The sequence below is a fragment of the Lissotriton vulgaris genome, chromosome 5 (assembly GCF_964263255.1).
Source record: "Lissotriton vulgaris chromosome 5, aLisVul1.2, whole genome shotgun sequence".
Taxonomy (NCBI): domain Eukaryota; kingdom Metazoa; phylum Chordata; class Amphibia; order Caudata; family Salamandridae; genus Lissotriton; species Lissotriton vulgaris.
In genome coordinates, this window is record NC_141693.1 from 75,285,449 (window position 1) to 75,310,355 (window position 24,907).

At 42.7% G+C, this 24,907-nt stretch overlaps 1 protein-coding gene across 1 annotated transcript in view; it reads left to right on the forward strand.

Moving 5' to 3' along the window:
• The window catches only part of LOC147710227 (E3 ubiquitin-protein ligase TRIM39-like), a 483,044-nt gene extending 467,009 nt beyond the window's left edge, over positions 1 to 16,035 (forward strand). Inside the window, exons 5-6 of the mRNA XM_086919956.1 lie at positions 10,293 to 10,345; positions 15,032 to 16,035. Coding sequence (XP_086776082.1) covers positions 10,293 to 10,345; positions 15,032 to 15,546 — 568 coding nt within the window. The 3' untranslated portion in view covers positions 15,547 to 16,035. The remainder of the gene's footprint in view (positions 1 to 10,292; positions 10,346 to 15,031) is intronic.
• The last annotated feature ends 8,872 nt before the right edge of the window (positions 16,036 to 24,907 follow it).

The window sequence follows — 24,907 nt, forward strand, 5'->3', positions numbered from 1 at the left end:
GGTCAGAATGGAGTAAGTGAATGTAGTATACCGATGTCCATGCGTATTTAATAAGAATAATTAGAACAATAAAAACTGCAACAATCATAGGTGTCTGGGGAAGAGGGAAGGCGCATGTGAATTACGGATCTATGACAGAATTTCGACAGACAGAATTTCGACCTACACAAATATCGGCGTAATTATATCGATTGCAAGAATATCGACGCCCTATGTACAACATGGTAAGTACCAAAATATCGAAAAAATAATATCGATGTTAAAAATATCGTTTTTTTTTTGGTTTAAAATAACATGAAAAATACTGTAAATAATACTTATAAATTACTTAAACATATTTAAATATATTTAATAATGGTAAAAAAAATAATAATACATATTTAATTAAAAAAAAATATTAAGAAATCATATATAATATATACTTACTTAACAATAATTACTATTCCCACTCTAGAGGGTGCAACAGTGGGGAAAACTGACCCTGAACCCAAAAAATATCCCTTTACCCAAGAACTGAAAACTGACCCTGAACCCTAAAAATACCCCTTTACCCAAAAACCCAAAACTGACCCTGAACCCTAAAAATACCCCTTTACCCAAAAACTGAAAACTGACCCTGAACCCCAAAAATACCCCTTTACCCAAGAACTGAAAACTGACCCTGAACCCTAAAAATACCCCTTTACCCAAAAACTGAAAACTGACCCTGAACCCTAAAAATACCCCTTTACCCAAAAACTGAAAACTGACCCTGAACCCTAAAAATACCCCTTTACCCAAAAACTTAAAACTGACCCTGAACCCTAAAAATACCCCTTTACCCAAAAACTGAAAACTGACCCTGAACCCTAAAAATACCCCTTTACCCAAGAACTGAAAACTGACCCTGAACCCTAAAAATACTCCTTTACCCAAAATTATTTAATATTACAATTAAATTACTTCCCACCCTATTCCCCTATAAACCCACAACCCGCTCCAGTAGTAAAATATATAATTTAGTTAAAAATATACATAAATTATCAATTCATTATTCAATTAAAATAAATCATTGCCAATTAATATTTAATTGCAAAATAAATTAATCATTAAAAAAAAAATATTTAATTACAAATAAATTACTTCCCACCCTATTCCCCTATAAACCCACAACCCGCTCCAGTAGTAAAACATACAATTTACTTAAAAATATACATAAATTATCAATTAATTAATCAATTAATCAATGAAAATAAATCATTGCCAATTAATATTTAATTGCAAAATAAATTAATCATTAAAAAATAATTATTTAATTACAAATAAATTACTTCCCACCCTATTCCCCTATAAACCCACAACCCGCTCTGGTAGTAAAACATATAATTTACTTTTATATTTTTTTTATTTATAAAAACATATTAAACACATATTATAACAATTAATTTAAATACTTAAGTAAAATTTCTAACACATATTAGTAAATCGAAATTACTTACATCGATATATATATGCTATCGATATAAGTAATTTCGATATTACTTACCATAGGGTCGATATTCTGGCCATCGATATTCTGGACATCGATATTCTGTCCCTTCGATATTAGCAACTCGATATAAGTGTAAGTCGAAATTAAAGATTCGATATTTTGACTGATTACCGTGAATTACATCTCTACATGCCAAGAACAGCTGTTCGAGGCATGTGTGCTGAAGATACACATGCTTTGCACAAACTGTATAGTTGTACTTCCCCAAAGCGGTGGCTAACCAGTGGGTGTTGCAGTTGTTTTAAAAAAGTGTTTTTAGCACTGCTTGTCCTACATTAGCTTGCTGATGTGCTAATACATCCACAAAATAATGTTTGGCAAATATGTGTGTGGTGTGGACTATGTAGCTGCCTTACATATGTCAGCTATGGGAATGTTACCTAAAAAGGCCATTAATGCTCCTATTTTGTGTGTAGCTATTAAGAAGGCAACCTTCCATGAAAGAAATTTTAATGAACAACTGCAGAATTTTTCAAAAGTTGGGCCTATATGTCTTGTAAGAGCAATGTTAAGGTTCCTGACAGGTGCAGGTGGTACCCTGGGTGGTATTATTTTTATAAGGCCTTCCATTTAGGCTTCGATCACAGGAATTTTGAATTGAGATAATCATTGGCTGTTTTGAAGATATGCTGCTACTGCTGCAAGATGTGGTTGAATAGATGTGTAGGCTAAACCTGCGCATTGTAGATGCAACAGATAACAAATAATATTTTGTATAGATGCATTTAACAGATCAATTGAGTTAATATTGCAATATATGACACATCTTTTCACTTTGCTGCATAATATGCTCTAGTAATAAGTCTCCTTGCTTCTTTAAGAATTGTCATTCAATCAGGTGGGAGGTTTAGATAACCAAACTCTATGGCTTCAGGGGCCAAATCGCAAGGTGGAGGTCTTTGGAATTTGGGTGTCTGATTTCTCCACGGTTCTGTGTTGATGATATTTGAAGCTTCTGAGGTGGAACCACTGATAATTCCAAGAGTGTTGTGAACCATGGTTGACGAGCCCATGTGGGAGTGACGAGAATCAGTGTGAGAGCTGTCTGCCTGAGTTTCCGAACTGGAAATGGAAAGAGAGGGAGAGGCGGAAAAGCGTAAGCAAATATCCCTGACCAGTTAATAGATAGGGCATTTCCTTTGGATAGAGGGTCTGGGAACCTAGAGGTGAAGTCTGGGCATTTTGAATTCTGTGCTGGGGCAAAACGGTCTATTTGTAGAAATCCCCATTTTTCAAAGTCCGGAAGGAGAACTTGTGGGCGTAGTTCCCATTCGTTTATTTGTTGTCTTTTTCTGCTGAGGATATCAGCAAAAACATTGTCTGTGCCTGGAAGGTGCTCTGCTAGTAGATAGATTTTGTGATAAATAGTTCAGCGCCAAATGGTCTGAGAGAGGCATGACAGTTGTAGAGTGTGTACCCCCCCTCCCCGTTTTTGTATATAGTACATTGTTGTTATATTGTCCGTCCAGATTAAGACACTTTCTTTACCAGGAGTGGTAGAAAAGCTTTTAACGCTAGTTGAACTGCTTGCAGCTCTAGGTAGTTGATATGATTGTTCTGTTGTTTTGGAGTTCCAAAGACCCTGAACTGTTAACAGTTGTACGTGTGCCCCCCACCCTGTGAGAGATGTGTCTGTTGTGATCACGACTTGTGGAATAGGGTCGATGAACGGCCGTCCTTTTCACAAATTTTGTGGGTTCTACCACTGCAGAGAGCGATGGGTGCGGCTGTTTACCAACACTAGATCTGTTAATTGACCCTGTGCTTGATTCCACTGACGTGCTAAGCATTCTTGTAGTGGGTGCATGTTTAGTCTTACATGAGGCACTGTAGCAAAGCATGAGGCCATCATTCCTAGTAACTACATGAATGTACTGGCTGAGAGATACTGGTTGAATTGCAACTGTAGTAAAAGTGTCTTTAAATTCTGAATCCTGGCTGCATTGGGATATACTAGAGCCATTTGAGTGTTTAGAACGGCTACTAGATATGGTTGTGTTTGATTGGGATGGGAATGGGATTTTTGTATGTTGACTGGGAATCCCAATTGATGTAGAAGATTTAAAGTAATTTGAGTGTGATGCACACACTTGAGGTGTGAGTTGGATTTTATGAGCTGATGTACTAAGTATGGGAAGACATGTATTTCTTGTTGTCTCAGATGTGCCGCTACTACTGCTCAACACTTGGTGAACACACTGGGTGCAGTTGTTACTCCAAACTGAAGCACTTTGAACTGATAATGATTTTTTTCTCTCACAAATCTGAGGTATTTGCGATGTGCTGGGTGAATGGGTATATGAAAGTATGCGTCCTTAAAGTCTAGTGTTGACATAAAGTAGCCCTGCTGCAACAGTAGAAGTACTTGTAGGGTGACCATGTGGAAGTGTTCTCATAATATGTATAACTTTAAAGGTCTGACATCCAATATTGGTCTTAATGAGCCATCTTTTTGGGAAATAAGAAAGTATAGTGAATATACTCCTGTTCCTTGTTGTTGTAATGGAAAGAGTTCTTTCTACAGCTCCTTTTGTTAGAAGATCTTGTACTCCTTGTTTTAGTAGATATTCGTGTTTCAAAGACAGTTTCTGAAGACGAGGCGGGATGTTGGGAGGGTTGCTGGTGAGTTCTAGGCAGTAACCATGTTGGATAATATCCAATACCCACCTGTCCGTTGTTATTGATTGCCAAATGGATAGAAACTGATGTAATCTCCCCCCTACAGGTGATGAATGTTCGGGGGGAATTTTCATCAAGACACTGTTTGTTAGTAGAGGGTGGGGTATGTGATGTTGTACCTCTACTTCTTCCATTGAACTGGTTACCTCCATTTCCACCTCTACAGAATCCTCTAGAGGAGAAAGACTGTGCCCGTGCTTTCTATGAAGATGTGGTGGCATCTATTTTTGGAGCCCCCTCTGTAGAAAGAGTGGTGAAAGGATCATCTATTAGACAGAGACTGTAGGTGCCCATCGATTTTGCCACTTCTTTGTCCTTTTTCATTTTCTCCAGCGATCGGTCTATCTGAGGCCCAAAGAGATGTCCTTTGGCAAATGGTGCATTAAGTATAATTTGTTGAACCACTGGTTTGAAACTAGAAATTCGAAGCCAAACGAAGCCACGTATGTCTCCTTAGTAGAGTGCTGATATTGAGTCCTCTAGCTGCAGTATCTGCAACATCTAAAGCAAATCTAAGGCAGGAATTGGAAATAAGCTTGCCTTCTTGCACTATTTCCTGGCCTTTTTCCTATGTTCTTCTGGACGATATAGTAATAATTCTTCCATCTCATCCAATGTGCCCTATCATACCTAGCCCACAGGCCTTGACTGCTGGCAATGCACCAATGTTTGTCTGATTGAGCAGCTACTCCTTTTCCAGAATCATCTTTTAATTTTGTCAACAAACAGAAGTTCTTCATGTCTTTTGTGTTGACATCCACAGCTATCCTAAGATCATCTAGCAATGCAAGGAGAACAGTTCTCTTGTTTCTGTTTGGGCGAAATGTGTCAACTAAGACGGTGTTAGATTGTATAAAAGTGCAGAATTGCTTTACCACTTTGGACTCACTAATATTGGCAGCTGGCAGTAAATGCGACGCAGAATGAAAGTTAAAAGTATTAAGAAGAATTAGCCTTGGTTTTTCAAAAAAGCGGGAGACAAGTGCCTTTTTTTTGTTCCAGCTTTATTTCAAACTCACAGTTGCACTTGCAATCCGCTGCAGCGCTTAAGATTGTTTGACTCGTCAGTAAACTAAAGAGAGGGTGGGATTGAACTAAGGAGAGGGTACAGATTTGGAGCTTGGTCTTTTATTAGAAATAGGGATTCATCAATTGAGGAGTGATGTGGTCTGAGAGCAGTAGGACAGAGAACATGTCTCAGGATCATTAAATTAAGGTTTTACCTGGAAAGAGACTTGGGGGTAAGGGCCAGTTCAGAGAAGGACAGATTCCTGTAAACTCTGCTTGATGTTTGTAGACATCCTGTGATCTCATGAGTTCTGACACTGTTCCATTCTTGTAGTCTCACGCCTTTGTCTCTTTCTATCCTTCTCTGGCCTTGAGGCCTGGCTTTGCTCTCCCCTCCTGTGGTGTTGTAAGGCCTAGCATGCGGTCTCACTGGTCTCGCTCCATCGTATTCCTCCTGTTGTCTCTTGAGACCTGGCTCTGCTGTCCTTTCCTGTGATCACAAGTCCTGTCTTGGTTATACTCCCCTGTAGCTCTCACTCTATTGTAGCTGCAACAATTTGGGTTATTAGCTGAGGGGGTGAGAATCCCACTCAAGCAACAAACACTATCCTTGTCAGGATGAAGCACAAAAACACTGAATTAATCAGTGCTTAACCCTCTGTTAGCTTGGCACAAAAGTAGTTGGGCTTAACTTAGAGGCAATGTGTAAAGTATTTATGCAGCACACAAACAGTAATAAAGTGAGAACACAACACTAATAAGATGCCAAAGCAATTAAAAAATAGAGTACATTTTAATAAATGAAATGATACTAAAACAACATAAATCCAATAAATAGAACCGAAGTTACAAATTATTAAAATTGTTAGTATTAAATTATTAAAATTGTTAGTACAAATAGTGACAAAACGCCAATTTCAGTTATCTGTTCACAAGGGACTGGGGTAAAGTTAGAAGTTCAGGACAACAGCAATGGGATGAGGATTGGACACAGAGACCAAGGTAGTCCCACTAGAAAATGACTTTCTCAAGACATCGCAACGAGCACTGCTCATGTTTGCAGGGGCCTCTCATTTGTGGTTGTCGTGAATGTTTGTTGTCGTAGCGAAGATCAAGTCCTGCTTGAGCTGTGTGTTGGCGGTCCATTCTCAGCTCAAAGAAATGACTTTGCAGCCAAGAGGAACCCAAAACATCTGTTTCTTTACCTTTTCTGCAGGAGGCTCTTCCACTGATGCCAGCCAATGGTCCAGGACCTGAGGTCACCTGTTGTGGATCATGACTCGCTTCAGAGAGAGGCCAGCAGCAGGCTCGGGCAGGCTCAGGCAGGTCAAGGCGGTTCTGGTCAGCAGGGCAATTGCAGAGAGGTATCTGGAAGCTTGTGGTTTCACTGTAGCTCACATAGAAGGTCAGCCAACTAACCCTTGGAGTCCGTCTGGGTAGCCTGTGATCCAGACAAGCAGGTCTGGTTCTTCTTCTTCAGACGGCAATGCAGAACTTCCAGGGGCAGGGCAGTCCTTCTAGCAGCAGGGCAGTCCTTCCAGCAGCAGGGCAGTCCTTCCAGTAGCAGGGCAGTCCTTCCATCAGCAGGGCAGTCCTTCCAGTAGCAGGGCAGTACTTCCGGCAGCAGGGCAGTCCATCCAGCAGCAGGGCAGTTCTTCTTCTGAATCTTCCACACGACCAGGAGTGTTCTGATGCAATGTTCTGAAGGTCCCATTTTCATACTGGTGCCATCTCTGTGTGGGGAAATTCCTTGACCAACCCCAACAACGGTTCTAGTCAGTTCTCCCCCCCCCCCTCCCCTGGTCTTGTCTCCAAACTGCCCAGGGTGACAAAGGCAAGGCCAGGCCTGATGTCATGTTTCTTCCCATATAATCAAAAACACACAGGGATCCAACTTTATTGGAAAGTATAGAACTGTTACTCCAGACTACGTGTGTCTCCTACAATGGTGGAAAGCACACAGCTTTGTTTAAATGCCCCTCACCCACCAAAAGGACCCTTGGTGGCATGCTTCATCATCAGGCTTCTCCCGCACCGCTCCAAGACAGGGCGTGCTGTGACCTATGACTACGTGAGAGCACTGATTATGAAAAACAATACTATGTGTGGTGTAGGAGTTTCAGTGGGAGGGTCAGAAGTGAGTGAATGGTGACAAAAAAATACCTGGCTCAGTGGAAAAATCAATTTTAATGTTCCTTAGAGCTGGTATTGTTAAAAGTGGGGAATGGGATGGAGATACTATGCTTTATTGAGCAGTGTCTCCTGTGTTGACATGTTTTGAAGCCCTCCTCTAGCTTCTCATCAGGACCTAGAAGAGATTCCTTCTACGCTCAAATCAAAACAACTGTGTATTTACATATAATCCTAACTAAGTGGTACACATAAATTCTACATGCACAGTATACTATCCCCCAGTAGGTATGTTGCTGAATGGGTTCTGTAAGAATAAAAACAGTTAAAATGACATAACACATCAAACCTGCGCCATATGTGGTGTTGACCTGTAAAGAAAAGTGATATATTTCTGTGATATATTTTTCTTATCTTTATCCGTTATGATTGGTAATCAGTGCTGTTATGCCAGTGAGATTGGACAATGCAAAAAGATACACACACAAAACATAAAGCACACACTCTATATCTAAGGACCGCGTGGTGTGTGTATCCATATGATAAGTATAACTGAGAGTATCTGTTAAATATATCTCTCCTTCAAAAAACTGTTTTGTGACAGATGAAGAAGCCTCCAAAGTTTAGGCTGTTCACGTACTCTTATAATGCCCCATGAGCCTTCAAAACGGAAGGGAAGGGGTACCTATAGTCACACACTGTTAAACGAAATTGAAAAAGAAAAAAAAAACTGGTGGTTTTAATTGTGCAGCGTTTCACTGATGCAATACAATGTCTATGTACTTACAATATCAAGGTTACCGCCTCACCAGAACACTGTCTCGCCGCGGCTCCATGGAACATTGAGCCAGTGTGGTCAGTGTCCTTAAATACTGAGCATAATTGGTAGTTTTGCTGCCAAAAAACTGCACTAATTGGTACTAACACTAGACCGTCAGAAACTCCAACCTAGAATGGCACCTCCGGCTGAATGTGTTCGTTGCTCACTTCCTGTTGCTCGAGGTTGTTTGTTCCTCACTTCCTGTTGCTTGAGGGGCGAAAAAGACTAGTGCTCTATCTAAAAGGACCCTACCTCTTCCTAACTCCTTAAACTATCCGAGCATAAAATGTGGACCTGCCGGATAGCGTATATAGAGCGTAATAGACTGGAGCGCTCACCGAAGAAACACTTCCTGTTGTCTGAGCGTATAGTGAAAAAATAATATTAAAAATAAAATAAAATAAAGTAAACCAGGTCTGGACAGGTATTACTAAAGGTACATAAAATCGGGTTTATGGTAGACATTGTACCAAGGGAGTGTACCGCCAGACATGCGGGTTACTCCGAAGTGTTTTTTCATCATGTTTCATAATATGCAAGACAAAATGAGGGTATTGCCACCTCACAGTAGAGAGGTGAACTCATGATGGCATAGACAAATAAATACAAGAGTGGCAAGTCGTGTGGCAGGGCAAAGACTTCCCTTGTTTCTATTTGGCCCCTAATGGAAAAATTGTTGAGGTTTTCATCTCGGCCCCATGTGTTTTATTAAAAAGAGGTCTGTTAACAAAACTGGGTTTTTGCCCAGTTGCTTCAAAAGAGTTTTTTGTAGAGGACATGTAGTGGTAATGACACCTCTCTACAGAAGGGTGAGAAAAACGTGTAGCAGGACATTCAATTCCACAGGGTAATGTGTTGGAGGTTCTGTGCTAATCCCATCAAGGTTTGTCCTGTGTTTTTCCTGAATATTTCTTATAGTTTTGCCCTTGTGTATGAAGGAGATCCACCCATTTCTCATCAAGATAGACATGTAATCATGTTACGGTTTACTTTGCCATATTACAAAGGGACACCATCTTTTGTCTACCGAGGTCGACTTGCAATCGAAAGTCCATTCTACTGACAACCCATTCTGAAACCTTTGGCGGGTCGGTAGTAATCCATTTCTTACAGATTTCCTCTCTTGCTAGCGATATCAGAAAAATATCAGCGAGGCCTGATCCGAGTTTAACTCGTCCCAGTAAGGGCACAAGTCCATCCCAAATAGGATCAGGCAGGGGCTTACCTTAATTTTGCAACCAATAATTTTGCAAAACCCCTGACTTACCTACCCCCAGAAGAAGCTACCGAAACATCTTGGTTGTGCAGGAATGGTGGCAAGGTTTACACTGGCACGGGTTGGGTGTGGCAGAATTGTGTTGTCGGTACTGGCAGGAATACACATGGACCTCAGTTAAGCAAGTATTTAATAATTATATACTAACCACCGCTCCTAGAAGACCCACGCTGAGGCACTCCATAGCATCATATGAAGCACTGAGCTAACCGTCGCGCCTGGAAGACCCGCGCGTGGCACTCCATAGCATCACATGAAGCTCGCTGGTCTCACTGAGTAGATGTACGTCATGACATCGCGGGCTTTACACCGCGCTGACATTACGACGCATCCATTACAACGCAAGTCGTTACAATGACTTGTGCTGTAGGCGCTGGATTGTGGAATAGTTTGATTTTCTATTCCAACTCCAGCCCACGTAACAGTAGGGAAGGTGTTGGAATAGAAAATCAAACTATTCCTTTACCAAGAGCGCCCTCCAGCGCAAGTCGTTGTGACGACTTGCATTGTGATTGCTGTGTCGTAATGGCAGCGCGGTGTGAAACCCGCGTTGTCACGGCTGTCTCCCCACTGAGCTAACCACAGCTCCTAGAAGACCCACGTGTGGCACTTCATAGCATCACATGAAGCACACTGGTCTCGGTGAGCTATCTGCCTTAAAACACCTTCATCCTGGCAAAATATATTAAAGTTACTTTTGGATATCGTTAGAGCTGTGACTGTTGTGTATAAACAGTAGCTCCAACTGAGCTCTAGTCCGCAGGCGCTGCTCTTAATACTGAATCTTATTTCAAATGCAGGTCTTATGTGATGTTTGTTTTAATGCAAAAATGTGTCTGTTATTACAGGTGTAATAATGTGAAGATTCAAGGCCCAGAGGGGGTGATGATGAGTTATAAAGGTAAATATCATTGTGACGATTCGCTCTGAATATTACTGTTCATGAAAATGGTATGGTATGGTATTGTGTGGTATGTTATGCTATGGTATGTTGTGGTGTAGTATGGTATGTTGTGGTGTGGCGGGGTGTGGAATGCTATGGTATGTATGGTGTGGAATGCTATGGAATGGTATGGTGTCATATGCTATGGTATGGTGTGGTGTGGTATGCTATGCTATGGTATGTTGTGGTGTGGTATGGTGTGTTGTGTTGTGCTATGGAATGGAATGGTATGGTATGGTGTGGAAGGCTATGGTATGGTATGTATGGTATGGTGTGGAATGCTGTGCTATGGTATGGTGTAGTGCGGTATGGTGTGGTGTGGTATGCTATGGTGTGGTGTGGAATGCTATGGTATGGTGTGGTATGGAGTGGTGTAGTGTGCTATGGAATGGTATGATATGCATTGTATGGTATGGACAGTTATGGTGGTATGGGATAGAAAGGAATGGGATGTGATTGGGTATTGGGGAATGGAATTTTATGGTATGGGATGTAATGGTAGTATGGTATGGAACGTTATGATGGGATTGGATGGTGTGGTGTGCCATGGGGTTAGATCAAGGTATAATGTGGTGTGGTATGGTATGGTATTTAATGGGAATGTGCACTCATGTCCGGTAACAGTTACTAGATTTGTGTCTGTAAACTTTGTCATTTCCAGATTTTTCTAGATTTCTACTTCCCTCCATTCTGTATATGTGCCGCAGCATTTCCTGGGTTTAACTTCCATTTGTCGTTTTCCTGGTACAATTTCTGTCATTTCTGCCAAAGTGGATTGTGTCCCCTGTAATATCTGGTTGAGAGGAGCCGCATGCGATAATACTGCAAGTGGTTATGCTGCATGTGGTAATACTGCAGGTGATTATGCTGTATGTGTCTATACTGCATGTGGTAATGATGCATGTGATAATACTGCATGCAGTAATACTGCACATGGCTATACTGCACGTGGCTATACTGCATGCAGTAATACTGCACGTGGTTATGCTGCACGTGGCTAGGCTGCACGTGGCTAGACTGCACATGGCTAAACTGCATGTGGTAATACTGCACGTGGCTATACTGCACGTGGCTATACTGCACATGACTATAATGCACATGGCTATACTGCATGTGGCTATACTGCATGCAGTAATACTGCGCGTGGTTATGCTGCATGTGGCTAGGCTGCATGTGGCTATACTGCATGTGGTAATACTGCATGTGGTAATACTGCACGTGGCTATACTGCACGTGGCTATACTGCACATGGCTATACTGCACATGGTTATGCTGCACGTGGCTATGCTGCATGTGGTAACCTGCACATGGCTATATGGCACATGGTAATACTGCATGTGGTTATGCTGCATGTTGCTACACTGCACATGGTAATACTGCACATGGCTGTACTGCACGTGGTTAGCTGCATGTGGCTATACTGCACCTGGTAACACCTGCACGTGGTTATACTGCATGTGGCTATACTGCACATGGTTATGCTGCATATTGCTATGCTTCATGTGGTAAAATTGCATGTGGTATTGCTGTTTGTGGTTATATTGTTTGCGGTAATATTGCATGCGGTTATACTGTGTGCTGTAATACTGCATGTGGTTATCCTGTATGTGGCAATACTGTGTCACTTGGAATACCAGTCGGGCAGAAACTTCAATTTTTAGTCCAATTGGTGTTTACACAAAACTGTAATTGGAAATCTTTGAACTATGGCTTTTCACAGGGCGGTGGAGTTCAGTAAGATATTCTGGCTCAGCCCCTGTAGTGTTTCTAAAGAATACCCGGCCTCAATATGTGTGTAAATAATCAGACACCCACAATTTAATATTTAATTTGTTTCCACTGTAACTTCCTAACCCACAAATGATGTGTGGTGCTTTATTTCTCTAAATATAGGGATTTTTTATTAAATGTATAGGGAAAAGTGAAAACCCTCCCACACAACACTGTAGTCTTGACTTCACTAGAGCTTAGCTCAAGACTGGGACCGGCCTCTGTTAAAAGTTATAAGATTATAATGATCTCTCTCTAGCGGCACTGACTTGAGGTAGAAATGTTTATTCCCTTTCAGACATTCTTAAGACTAGACAAGGGCCCTGAAAACACGGACCTGAGATTGGACATCCCAGGCGATAGACCTCAGCTTTCTGGCCTTCAAGTCACAACCAAATGTGTCTCGTCCACACCACTTCTAATCAGAAACTTAACTGCAACCCCCAAATCCTGGTTGAGGTCTTGTAAGGATATAGAGGCGGCATCTGTAGCCAGTTAAAGCCAAAGGCAGGGTCTGCAAAGTCTGTGGGAATCTTAAAGACACAGGGACCAACACAAGATCTGCAGAGTGGTATCTGTGCATGAGTTTACCTGCTCCGGACTTACACCTGGAAAAACCGCTGTATCTACACTCACTACATCTACCAACGTCCACCAATCAAAGCCTCCCTAAAGGATGAACTCTACCTGGGTCACTAAACTAGTTCAGTATACCTTCTAATAACTCTGTCATTCTGTACCATCTAATACCGTGTACTGACTAGTAAAGTAAAGTGAGAAAAACAAGGACCCCCTGGGTAGTGGTTACTGAAAACTCCTAGGGCAGGGTAATAAAATGTGTGTAAAAAATTCCTAGGCAATCTTCATAGTAGACAACAAATAATATGGACCAAGTGATGATGAGAACAGGCAGACAGGTAGAGGGGAACAAGCAAATTCATAAGTGAAAAATCAACATGTTTTTAATATAATAAATAAAAATCATATAAGGAACAAGAATGTTCAAGTTATATGACAGTACAATAAAATATACAATTAATACATCCAATAACATAATAAACAATCCTTATACATAAAAAGACACCATATAATAATAAGTGGTGCCCTCAGGGAGGTTGAAGAAACAATACTCGACGCGCGTTTCGGCGAAAACGCTTTCTTCAGGAGCCACAAATTAATTGTCTGCAATTACATATAAAAAACAATTATAAAAAAGGCCAACTTAGTATCTGTTTTTTATAATTGTTTTTATATGTAATTGCAGATAATTAATTTGTGGTCCATATTATTTGTTGTCTACTATGAAGATTGCCTAGGAATTTTTTACACACATTTTCTGACTAGTACAGTATACCTAGGGGTAGCTCTACTACTCTGTGCCATCTAATGCCGTGTACTGATTAGTATAGTATACCTTCTAATAGCTCTCTTACTCGGTACGATCCGATGCAGTGCACTGACTAGTACTGCAAACCTTGGAGTCGCTCTGTCACTCTGTACCATCTAATACAGTGTTCTGAATAGTACTGTATAACTTCTAGTAGCTCTCATACTCTGTACCATCTACAATAGAGTACAGACTATTACAGAATGCCTTTGAGTAGCTTTGTCACTCTATGCCATGTAATGCTGTGTACTGAGTAGTACAGTGTACCTTCCAGTAGCTCTATCATTCTGGGCCATCTAATGCAACGTACTAACTAGTACTGTACACCTTCTAGTAGCTCTGGTATTCTGTACCATGTAATGTAAAATACTGACGTGTACAGGATGCCTTGTACTTACTCTGTTACTATGTATTGCAGTGTACTGAGTAGTACAGAATACCTTGGAGTAGCTATGTTACTCTGTTCCATTATTGAGATTTACTGACCAGTGCAGTGTGCCTTGGAGGGGCTCTGTTTCTACGTACCATCCAATGCTGTGTACTGACTAGTACAGTGTGCCTTGGAGTAGCTCTGCTATCCATTGGACGGTACTGACTAGAACATTGTAACTTCCAGTAGCTCTGTTACTCTGTTCTATCTAATGCAGTGCACTGGCTAGTACTGTATGCCTCCAAGTAGGTCTGGTACCATCTAAGAGTACTAACTTGTACAGTATGCCTTAGACTAACTCTGTTATTATGTACTATGTACTGCAGTGTACTGAGTAGAGTACAGTATGTCTTCTAGTAGCTCTGTGACCCTGTAGCATCTAATGGACTGTACTGACTAGTACCATATACCTTTGTGTAGCTCTGTGACTCTGTACCATCTAGTACATTGTACTGACTAGTACTGTATATCTTGGGATAACTCTATGGCATCTAATGCAGTGTACTGAGTACTACTGTATACCTTCTAGTAGCTCACTTGTTCTGTACCATCTAATATAGAGTACTGACTAGTATAGTATGCCTTGGTGTGAACTTGTTACTCTGTTCTGTCAATTGCAGTGTACTGACTAGTACTGTATACCTTGGATTAGCTCTATCACTCTTTACCTTCTAATCTATTTACTGTTACTCTCTGCTATTGTAGTGTGTGTCATGTGTGGTAGTGTGATGTAATATGCTGAGCAGTGCAGTGTAGTGTGTAGTAGAATGTCCTCGCTATGTAGTGCAGTGTTCTGTTTGGTGTAGTGCATTGTATGCAGTGTGTGTAGTATGCTGTGTGGTGCAGTGTAGTGTATACTAGAGTATCCTCTCTATTTAGTGAAGTGCTGTTTGTTGTAGTGTAGTGTGTGCTCTAGATGAACGCACGCTTTAGTGTAGTGAGCGGTCTAGTGCTCCTTTCTGGTGTGGTGTCAATTAATCATATGTAAAACAGAAATCGGTAATTATAACCTTTATTCGTGTCATTAAATCTCTAATTCTGAATCTATTCTATGCAGCAATGGTGACTCTGGATCCTGACACTGCCCATCCTCGGCTCCTTCTGTCTGAGGGGGGGAGACGTGTGAGAGATACGGAAACAGAACAGGACCTGCCGGACACCCCCAAGAGATTCACCTACCCCTGCTCTGTGCTGGGGAGAGAGGGGTTCACCTCCGGCAAACATTACTGGGAGGTGCAGCTGCTGCAGCAGGGAGGAGGGTGGGAGGTGGGGGTCGCAGCAGAGTCTATCAACAGGAAGGGAGACTTCACATGGTCACCTGAGGGGGGAATCTGGGCTTTGGCGGGGTGGGAGAAGGGTCACTACTCGGCTGTCAACTCCCCTCGGACCCCTCTATCCCCTCGTGAGGAGCTCCTGAAGTTGGGGGTGTATCTGGACTACGAGGGGGGGCGGCTGTCCCTGTACAACGCTGACTCCATGGAGCTTCTCTACTCCTACCCGCAAGCCCCCTTCACAGAGAGGCTCTTCCCGTACTTCGGTCCCTGGTACGGAGCGGAGCTGAGGCTGGTGTGAGAGCTGCAGGGAGCTTCAGCCCTTCATCCTTCCCTACCTCCCCCTACAGGGAAGGGGCGGGGCTGAGGCTGGTGTGAGAGCTTATAAGTTAGAGGTTCCTGATGTGTGGCCTGTATAACATCGTTGAAGGATTGCTGGTTATCATGCCGCTACGCGGGACAACGATGTTATACAGGCAGCACCCATAGGAACCTCTAACTTATAAGTCCCTCAAAGCTAAAGTGGTTCCAGGGACTTCTACACATTTCTTATTAATTTTGGATATTTTGATCCTCCTAATCCTTGGGTGTGAGATCCGGCTATATATGTCCATCACTCATTTCAGGCTAACTGTGCCTTTTGAGGTTCATACTTGCCTACAAGACATATTATTTCAACTACTCAGTTGGACATTTAAGAGCCCTGACAAAGTCCCCTCTGACAATCGGGGACGAAACACGTGGCCTGTGTGCCATTTTTAAGATTGATTAAATAAAGGAGTAATTTTGGAACAAATTTGGTGGTTTGATGACTCCGCAACGAGTGCACCTTCCTTTTTTCTTGAACACCAACATTACACAGAACCTTCATCACAGTGACCCTCCCACATGTTGCCATGACAACCGAAAGCCTCACATGAAACTATGTATCCCTTTTCCTTGTACAATTTTAAAACAAGGGCAAACAATGTTTGCCATGGGAATCATGGACCAAACATCATGTAACATGATAAAGTCTCTGCAGAATAAAACAAGCATTGGCATAGCCAATAGGCCTCTTCTTTGGGACATTATACCAGAGCTATTGGCTTTGCCAATGTTTTTAAGTTATGTTGTAGAGCATTTCTGTTGTTCCCTGAAAACCTCTGGACATATAAGGAAATGTTCTTTGCAGCAGGCTTCTTAATCCTCAGTGCTTCTTTAGCATTAGTGGAAACAGAGATTAGATAAAACTCCCATCGCTCTCCAACAGGAATTTTAATCGCCAAAGTCACCTTTACATTTTTATTGTCGCCTGAAAACATCTGAACACACGCGGACATGTTCTTTGCAGCAGGCATCTTAATGCCTTGCACTACTTTAGCATCAGCGGGAACAGGCACTACATAAAACTCCGATCTCTCTCCCGCTGAAACATTATTTGCCAAGGTTACCTTTACATTTTTATTGTCACCTAAAAACCTCTGAAGACACAAGGAAATGTTCTTTGGAACAGGCATCTTAATCCTCTGTGAAACTTTAGCATGAGTTGAAACATCCAACAAATAAAACTTCCTTCTCTCTCCAGCGGTAACATTAATCGCCATAGTTACCTTTACATTTTATTGTTGCCTGAAAACCTCGAACAAAAAGGACATGTATTGGCAGCAGGCATCTTAATTCTCTGTGCTACTTTTGCATGAGTGGAAGCAGTCACTAGACAACACTCAGATCTCTCTCCTTCAAGAACATTAATCGCCAAAGTTACCTTTACATTTGTTATTTTTGCCTGAAAACCTCTGAACATACAAGGACATGTTCTTTGCAGTAGTGGAGTTCTGGACTTTTTTGGTTCCGTCCAGAGGTGTCAGGGAACAACACCAGAAGACCCCGGAGTTCCACCTGTCTTGGTGCAAGAATAAACAGAAACACGGGCTTCTCGATGGTGGCGTCAAAGACCAAAGGTTTATTACTGCAGGGACACAGAAGTCACAGAAACTACACATGGGCAGATTCTAGGAGCCTGTTCGATTTGTACAAAGAGGGTTGCTCCTTATATACTGAAAATTGGGCTTCGGGCAAATTCTTCACATGTTAGTACATTCCCAAACCTTTGTGTCCTAAACAATAAATATTTGGCGTTGCACAGGAATCGTCGACAATATCTGATGACACAACATTACGAATGAGAGGTTCCCACTTTTCCATCATAATCTCATGTCAACTTTTCATTCAGGACCCGGACCGCCTCATCGTAAATTTCGTTACCTCCCCCTAATAAAGGCCCAGAAGGAAAGGAGCAGAGCCAGGTGCAGAAGATAGAAAAGCAGGATAAGAGATGTTTGTGGGGTGTAAATGGGCAAGGCTACCAGCCTCGGCCGCCTAATCATGATCTGGCCAACGGACACGAGAACCAGTTCAGCAGGGCTGGCCTCGGGCAGAGGAGGCAGCCTTTGTCGAGTCATGCAGCTACAGCGTGATCTGGTCTAAGGTGCACGTGTCACTAGAGAGGTGAATCTCCGGTTAAGGCTGCGTGTCCTTAATCGAAATGAAGTGATCAGAGGTTATTGCGTATGTGAAGGCAAGAAACACAAAATGGCTGCCATAATCTAAGATGGATGCCATGGGTAGATCGGAAAAGTGTTGGTTACAGGAGTACTCTTGCTCGTAGTATAGCGAAAACACCAGGATATGCTAAATGGATCATTTGCGGTTCGCTGATACCAATATTATGTATTTCCGACAATATTGAAAACACGGGCTCAAATCGTCACTGTACCTCAGACCCTCCTTTTGCCCTTACATAGGCAATTACTCAGTCTATGTCAGAGTCTAATTCTATGCTCATCAGGTCAGTGACATGTTGTTGTATCATCATCCTTTCTCGCGCCTTTTCTCCAAACGCAGGTGGTTTTCTAAAACAGGTTGCAGCACAAAGACTACACAGAGCTGGACCACACTGGATAATCAGGCAGCATGAGAATAGGAATACTAAGATGACACCAATGACCATCAGAACCTTCCATCCCCACGCTGAGATCAGAGTCCAAAACCACTCCATGAAGGACCAGTTTCCCTTGTCCACGTGTATAGAGTCGGAAATCTTGTGTAGCTTAGAGATCGCCTCATAGACTGTTGGAGCATTATTGGGAATAAAGACACAGCAGCTCGATTGGATCATTCTGCATACCCCACCTCGATCTGCAAGTATTACGTCTAGAACCATACGGTTCTGCAACGTCATGAGTCTATCCGCCTGAAGCTCAGCTGTCAAATTGCTAAGGGCACCAGCAGTTTCGGTAATAGTAGATTCAACTACCCGTGTTAGCTGACGTATGTTTCTACTATTGGCCATGGGCCCCCAGAACGGAAGGAAACCTTTGAAGAAGTCTCCAGCTTCCTGACCAGCGGTATCTTCCTTGCTGAAGACACCTCTTGCTACTCTGGTCTTGTGATAATCAGATGATGCAGTGTATGTTGGAGGCAATAATCGAGCAATATAACATGATCCTGAAAAGCCAGCAGGTAACCATGTAAACGCTCTGTCTCGACAGATGAAGTAGGTACCCCTAGCAGTAAGAAAAGCAGGGGAAGAGTTAGACGGAAACACGTAAGTCTCTACGCACTCACTCCTCCCTAGCTGAGCTCTCGGATTTCTCCCATTTCCTTGCAAACAGACTTGACCTCGGTGAGGTACGACCCAGATTGGAGTTGAGCTTTTACGCTTGCTTTCTCCCAAACTAAGGCGATACTCTGAAGAATTCCAACTCAAATATACTCGTAATTCGTCTCTAGGGTAAGATGGAGTATTATTGACGTCCTTGATCATGTCAATAATTCCCTGGACTAAAGCTTTGTTGGCAGAGTTATATTTAGTGGAACGTGGTGGACGTGGAGGATAGGTTTCAAGGGCATAAGCAAAGATGGTTTGAAGGGCCTGAAATGATCCATTATAGCTAAAAGGCAAAACCAGATAGGGAATGCCTTTATCCATAGTGTGGGGTATCAAGCCACACACCCAGCAGTCTGTAGTGTTAACTACCAGTTGGTGTTGGTGCAAGAGCTGTACAAAAGTGTTATTAATGAATTCAGAGCGTCGAGCTTGCTCGTGTTCAGGAAACGAGTGAAAAGAGTGTATGGAAGAAACAGTAGAAGTAGCAGGATCAAGGGGAGGTACTGTAGTTACTGGTACAAAAATCAAACTCATACCAAAGACGATTCCACCCACCAACGTTATCAAAACAATCAAAAATGTAATGGCACATTGTATCAAAAAGCATTTGCTGTGAAGAATTTTGTAAAGTCTGTTTCTGCGAACATAAATTACATTCTCTCGTTGCAGCGCAGGAAGCTCCATCTTCTACAATCCGCTCGCGACCACTGATGATGTGTACGCAGATGAAAATGCCTCTATCAGCCCTGGGAGTTCCCAGAACCAACAGAAAGGTCGACCTTGTGTCAGACCCCCGCAGATTCAACTAGGCACACAGCCACGACCCTACGGCTACCCAGACGGCAAGGCAATTTTAAAAACAATAAAACAATAGCAAACTTCCTGGCTGAAGGCAAAAGTTCAAAATTTCAAAATATCACAATAGGCAGTTGCCTGCTTTATTTGTCCATATTACGAGGTCGTAAGTTGTATCTTTGTTTTGCAGGAACTGTTTGATCGGCAAATAACGTATCACTAGTAGCTGTTGCAGTGTTCAGGTTCGCAGGTGACAGAGTTTTTTCTGATGCAGAGGACAAATGTTCAGAGTTCAGAGGAGTCTTTTCAGGAGGAGAGTCAGAGTTCAGAGTGTCAGTTACCAATTCGGCATCGCTGAAAGGGATAAACTTGGGCGTTTGCTTGCATTCAGAGGCACCAATTCCCTTCTTCACCCAGTCGTCGTAAGGAAGTGGCAAAGGTACACGTTTGACATGAGTTGCGTGTATCCAGTGCTTACGTCCAGCCACACGAACAGCAGTTCTCGTTGCAAGCAGCACCTGGAAAGGTCCGACAAACTTGGGCTGAAGGTTCTTTGTCCTCGCGAAATTTCGGACCACAACGTGGTCGCCGGGTTTCAGCTGATGCCCTGGACTCTCCGGAGGCTTTGGCAATGCATCGAAAACCTGTTGGTGAATAAGACTCAATTTAGCAGTCAAGTCGTAAAGGTAATCGATCAACATAGGATATTCTAGAGAACAAAACTCCTTTGGCCTAGGCACACCCCAAACATTTGCCGGACGGCCAAAAACAATTTCGTTAGGACTAAGCCCTACTCTAGAATGTACAGTTGCTCTCGTTGATAACAAAGCCAAGGGTAATGCGTCTGGCCAGGATAAACCCGTGGATGCCAGTATTTTAGCTAGTTTTAGTTTGAGGGTGCCATTGTAACCCTCAACCAAACCAGCAGACTGGGGATGATTTGCACTATGAAATTTCTGTTTAATGCCCAAACCGGCACACACACTCTGCATAACTTTCCCTATAAACTCACTTCCGTTATCTGACCATACAATCCGTGGCATTCCATACCTAGGGAAATATTCTTTGAGAAGAATTTTGGCAGTTGATAGGGCAGTATTGTCCTTTAGTGGATATGCTTCGATCCATCTGGAAAATGCACAGACTACCACCAGGACGTATTTTAAATTATTACAGCGATCCATGTGTATGAAATCTAGCTGAATCACTTCAAAGGGGCAAGAAGGAGGAGCGAAGTGACCAGCAGGAGTTGGGGTTCCCTTGCCAGGATTATGCATCAGGCATACCATACAATTTTTCACCACTGTCTCTGCACATTTACTGATCCCATCATTCTTCCAGACCGGAGCCAACATCTTCGGGATTCCTTTGGAACTTATATGCGCTACTCCATGCGCCATTGTCACCACTGCAAGCACATACGCATAAGGCAACATCCAACGCTGTTGTTCTGACAAATCAATCCAACACCCACTCGAATCCAACTTGCCCGTACTTTCTTTCCATGCACGTTTTTCCTCCTCAGTTGCCTCTTTCTGAATCTCTTTCACACTTTCCACTGTATCCTCACACATTCCAGACTCGGAAATCCATCTTGCAGACATAGCAACATACATTCTACTCATCATATCTCTAGCTGTTTGTTTAGCGGTCTCATCAGCAAAAGCATTCCCACGACCAACATCATCCGTGATTGCTTTATGAGCACTGCACTTCACGATCGCAACTTCAGTCGGCAAGGTTAGAGATTCCAACAAGTCGTTAACTAGCTGACCATGTTGAATCTTAGTCCCATGGGACGTAATGAAACCTCTTTCTTTCCACAAACGGCCAAAACTATGGGCCACACCAAACGCGTACTGACTATCTGTAAACACATTCACTCTCTTTCCCTTAGCTAAAACACACGCTCTTGTTAGAGCTATTAATTCTGCAGCTTGGGCAGAATTCTGACTCACTCTTGCAGTCTCCACAATCGTTCTCAAAGTCGTTACCGCATAGGCAGCAGTCACATCACCATTCTCCAATTTAAAACATGACCCATCAACATACAACGTGCCATCTGGATCTGACAACGGAGTGTCTTTTAAATCAATTCGTCCTTTTGTCTCTTCCTCGGTTTTAAAACAGCAATCATGGGGCTCGGAATCACTCGACTCTTGATTAGTCGGCAACAATGTTGCTGGATTCAATACATTGCATCTTTTAATCTGAATATGACTTGCTAGCAGTGTCAGCTCGTAGCCAGATAATCTCGCACTGGTAAGGTGTTGTGTCTTGGTTCGAATCATGAGTGTATCCACAGCATGAGGAACCATAACCACTAGCATGTTGTTCATCACCAAACCAGCAGATTGTCGAATGGAAGCCGCAGCTGCCGCTGTAGCTCTCAAACAACTAGGTAACGCTCTGGCTACCGGATCCAATGTTGATGAAAAATACGCACAAGGGCGTTGTTTATCACCAAATTTCTGTGTCAGAACACTCAACGCGCAACCTTCTCTCTCGTGAACATAGAGCGTGAATGGCTTGCTGTAATCAGGTGTGCCCAATACAGGAGCTGAACACAATGCTTTTCGTAACTCAGAAAAACTCTCCTGACATTCATCAGACCATGGCACCGGACTCGGAACATTTTTCCCAGTCAAAGCTACCGACGGTTTTGCTAAAAGAGAAAAATTTGGGATCCACTGCCTACAGTAAGAGGTAATACCTAAAAAGGCACGCACTTCTCTCTGCGTGCGAGGAACACCCATCTGCGTAATTGCTTTTATTCTTTCTGGGGTCAACTTCCTTCCCTCCTTTGACAAGAGATGACCTAGGTAGGTCACTTCTTGGCAGCAGTATTGCATTTTCGAAGGTGATACCTTATGATTCAAATTGGATAAATGATGCAATAACGAAATCGTAGCTGCTTTGCAAGTTTCCTTGTCATCGGCAGCCACTAGAAGATCGTCTACATACTGCACTAGAGCAGAACCTTGAGGAAGTACAAAAGAATCTAACTGACTTTTTAATGCCTGACTGTAAATGGATGGGCTCTCACAATAGCCTTGTGGAGCGCGTTTAAACCTGAAGCTTCGACCTCCTAGACAGAAGCCGAAAATATCTCTGCTTTCTTCGGCTATCGGAATGCTGAAAAAGGCATTCTTCAAGTCGATGACTGAAAACCATGTGGCTGTAGCAGGAATCAATGTTAACAAGGCAGTAATGTCTGGAACTACAGGAAACTGCGGGACCACAATCTTATTAACTTCTCTGAGGTCAATGACAAACCTATACACTGGAGGCTTTGTAGGATCAGTTCGTTTCAAAATTGGTAATACAGGACTGTTACAGACATTTCCTCTAGTTTCTTCAACCACACCTTTCTTAATCAAATCTTGTACAATCAATAAAAGTGCACGTTCACCTTCACTAGATATTTTGTATTGAGGAATTCGTGGAAATTTTACATTTGCTTTCAAAGTGACTACATATGGTGGTATTTCCAAAAGGCCTACATCATTAGGACCAGTCGCCCAAAGAGTATCAGGGAGTGAACGCAGCTCTGGCGGGAGTGCATCCATTGACAAGTACATCGGAGAGGTGATTCTTTTGCCCAATGTAAGCTGTACTCCTTCCGGAGAACAGTACAATGTCGCATATAGGCGTTTTAACAAGTCTAAACCAAGCAGATTTTCATTACAACCTGTCGTCAAAATCAGGGGTGCTTTCAATTGACACGGTCCAACAGAAATAGGCAAAGGACTAGATATGGGGTTGTAAACAGGGGCGCCTGAAAAACCTACAGAAACATTTGTTGAGCCGGACAAAGGTGCGCCAGGGAGTTTCGCATGAATGATAGAACTTTTTGCTGCACCAGTATCCAACAGAAACGGTTCGACTACACCTGATGTTGCTACTGCGACATAAGGCCCACTCTGATCCACTGGAACTGATACTACTCCCTCTCTCTGTCCATGGCTGTCCTAGTACCCATTTTGCTGAAATCCCTCATCCACTTCACAATAGTCTTCAACAAGATACTGTTGAGATCTATTTTGCTGGGCAGACTGTCCATTTCGTTGATCAAAGTGATTGGAAGGGCGATCATTCGTCTGTGGAGGCATAGCACCTCGTCCTCGACCTCTAGAATTTTGCACAAAACCACCACGACCTCTCTGAGCTGCTGCTGCGTTATTTTGCGCTAAGACTGGACACTCATTTTTGTAGTGACCCTCTTTCTTACAGTACGCACACTGGTTCCACTGATATTGAGGTCTCGGTGAACTATAATCTGTCCTTTGATATGACCCTTGTTGCATATTAGTCTGATTCATACGAGGCGGATACGCCTGTTGCAAGAGAACTTTAGTCTTTAAGTCTTTCGTTTTCTTATCTGATTTCTCTTTCTCCTCTTTATCCCTATTTTCATAATACTGTGCAGTTGCAAGTATTTGCGCAGTTGTAGAGACAGCCCAAGCACTCTCGGAATCTTTTAATTTGTTGCATAGCTCGGGTAACAGATTATGTACGAATTTATCGACAAGTAGTCTCTGTCCTCCTTCTGTGCTCATATCCTGACCACTATGATCTACAAAAGTTTCTTCGAACCTCGTGAAAAAGTCGGAGACACTTTCGTCTTTCTTTTGCCTGCATGCGGACAACTTGTCCCAGTTAACGCGCAATGCGGGCATCAGAGTCTTCATTAAGTCGATTATCCTACCTGGAAGATTAGCAATTAGAGGTTCGGGTTTGGAACCACCTATTTGCTGACCATCCGCTGCAATGATAGCTGCCCAATCACCACCTAGGGCAACTGGATGATTCTCTTTACGAATCTTGGCCCAAATTGGTTGCGGAACTACATTCCCAAATAACATGTCGATGTCCGCTAAGTTCATTAAACAAGCCTCAACTGTTTGCGTTAACTCCTTATAGTACCCAGCAGGATTCTTACGCGGATCTGGCAAGGCCTGCTTCACTGCTAACACTTCGGCTCGCTTCCACGGAATGTGTATCCACACTCTTTGGAATTGGGCTGGAGCGGCTGCAATACCATGGGCCGCATTAGCTTGCACAGCTTCGCGCCAAATTGGAGGAACCTCCCTCATTGGATATTGGCGAGTCTGCTTCGTACTACCTTTCTCTAAATCTCTCGGTGAACGAAGTGATGGATCATTTCTATAACTTAAAATCAGTTCCATCGCTTCTTTTATATTTTGACCTACTA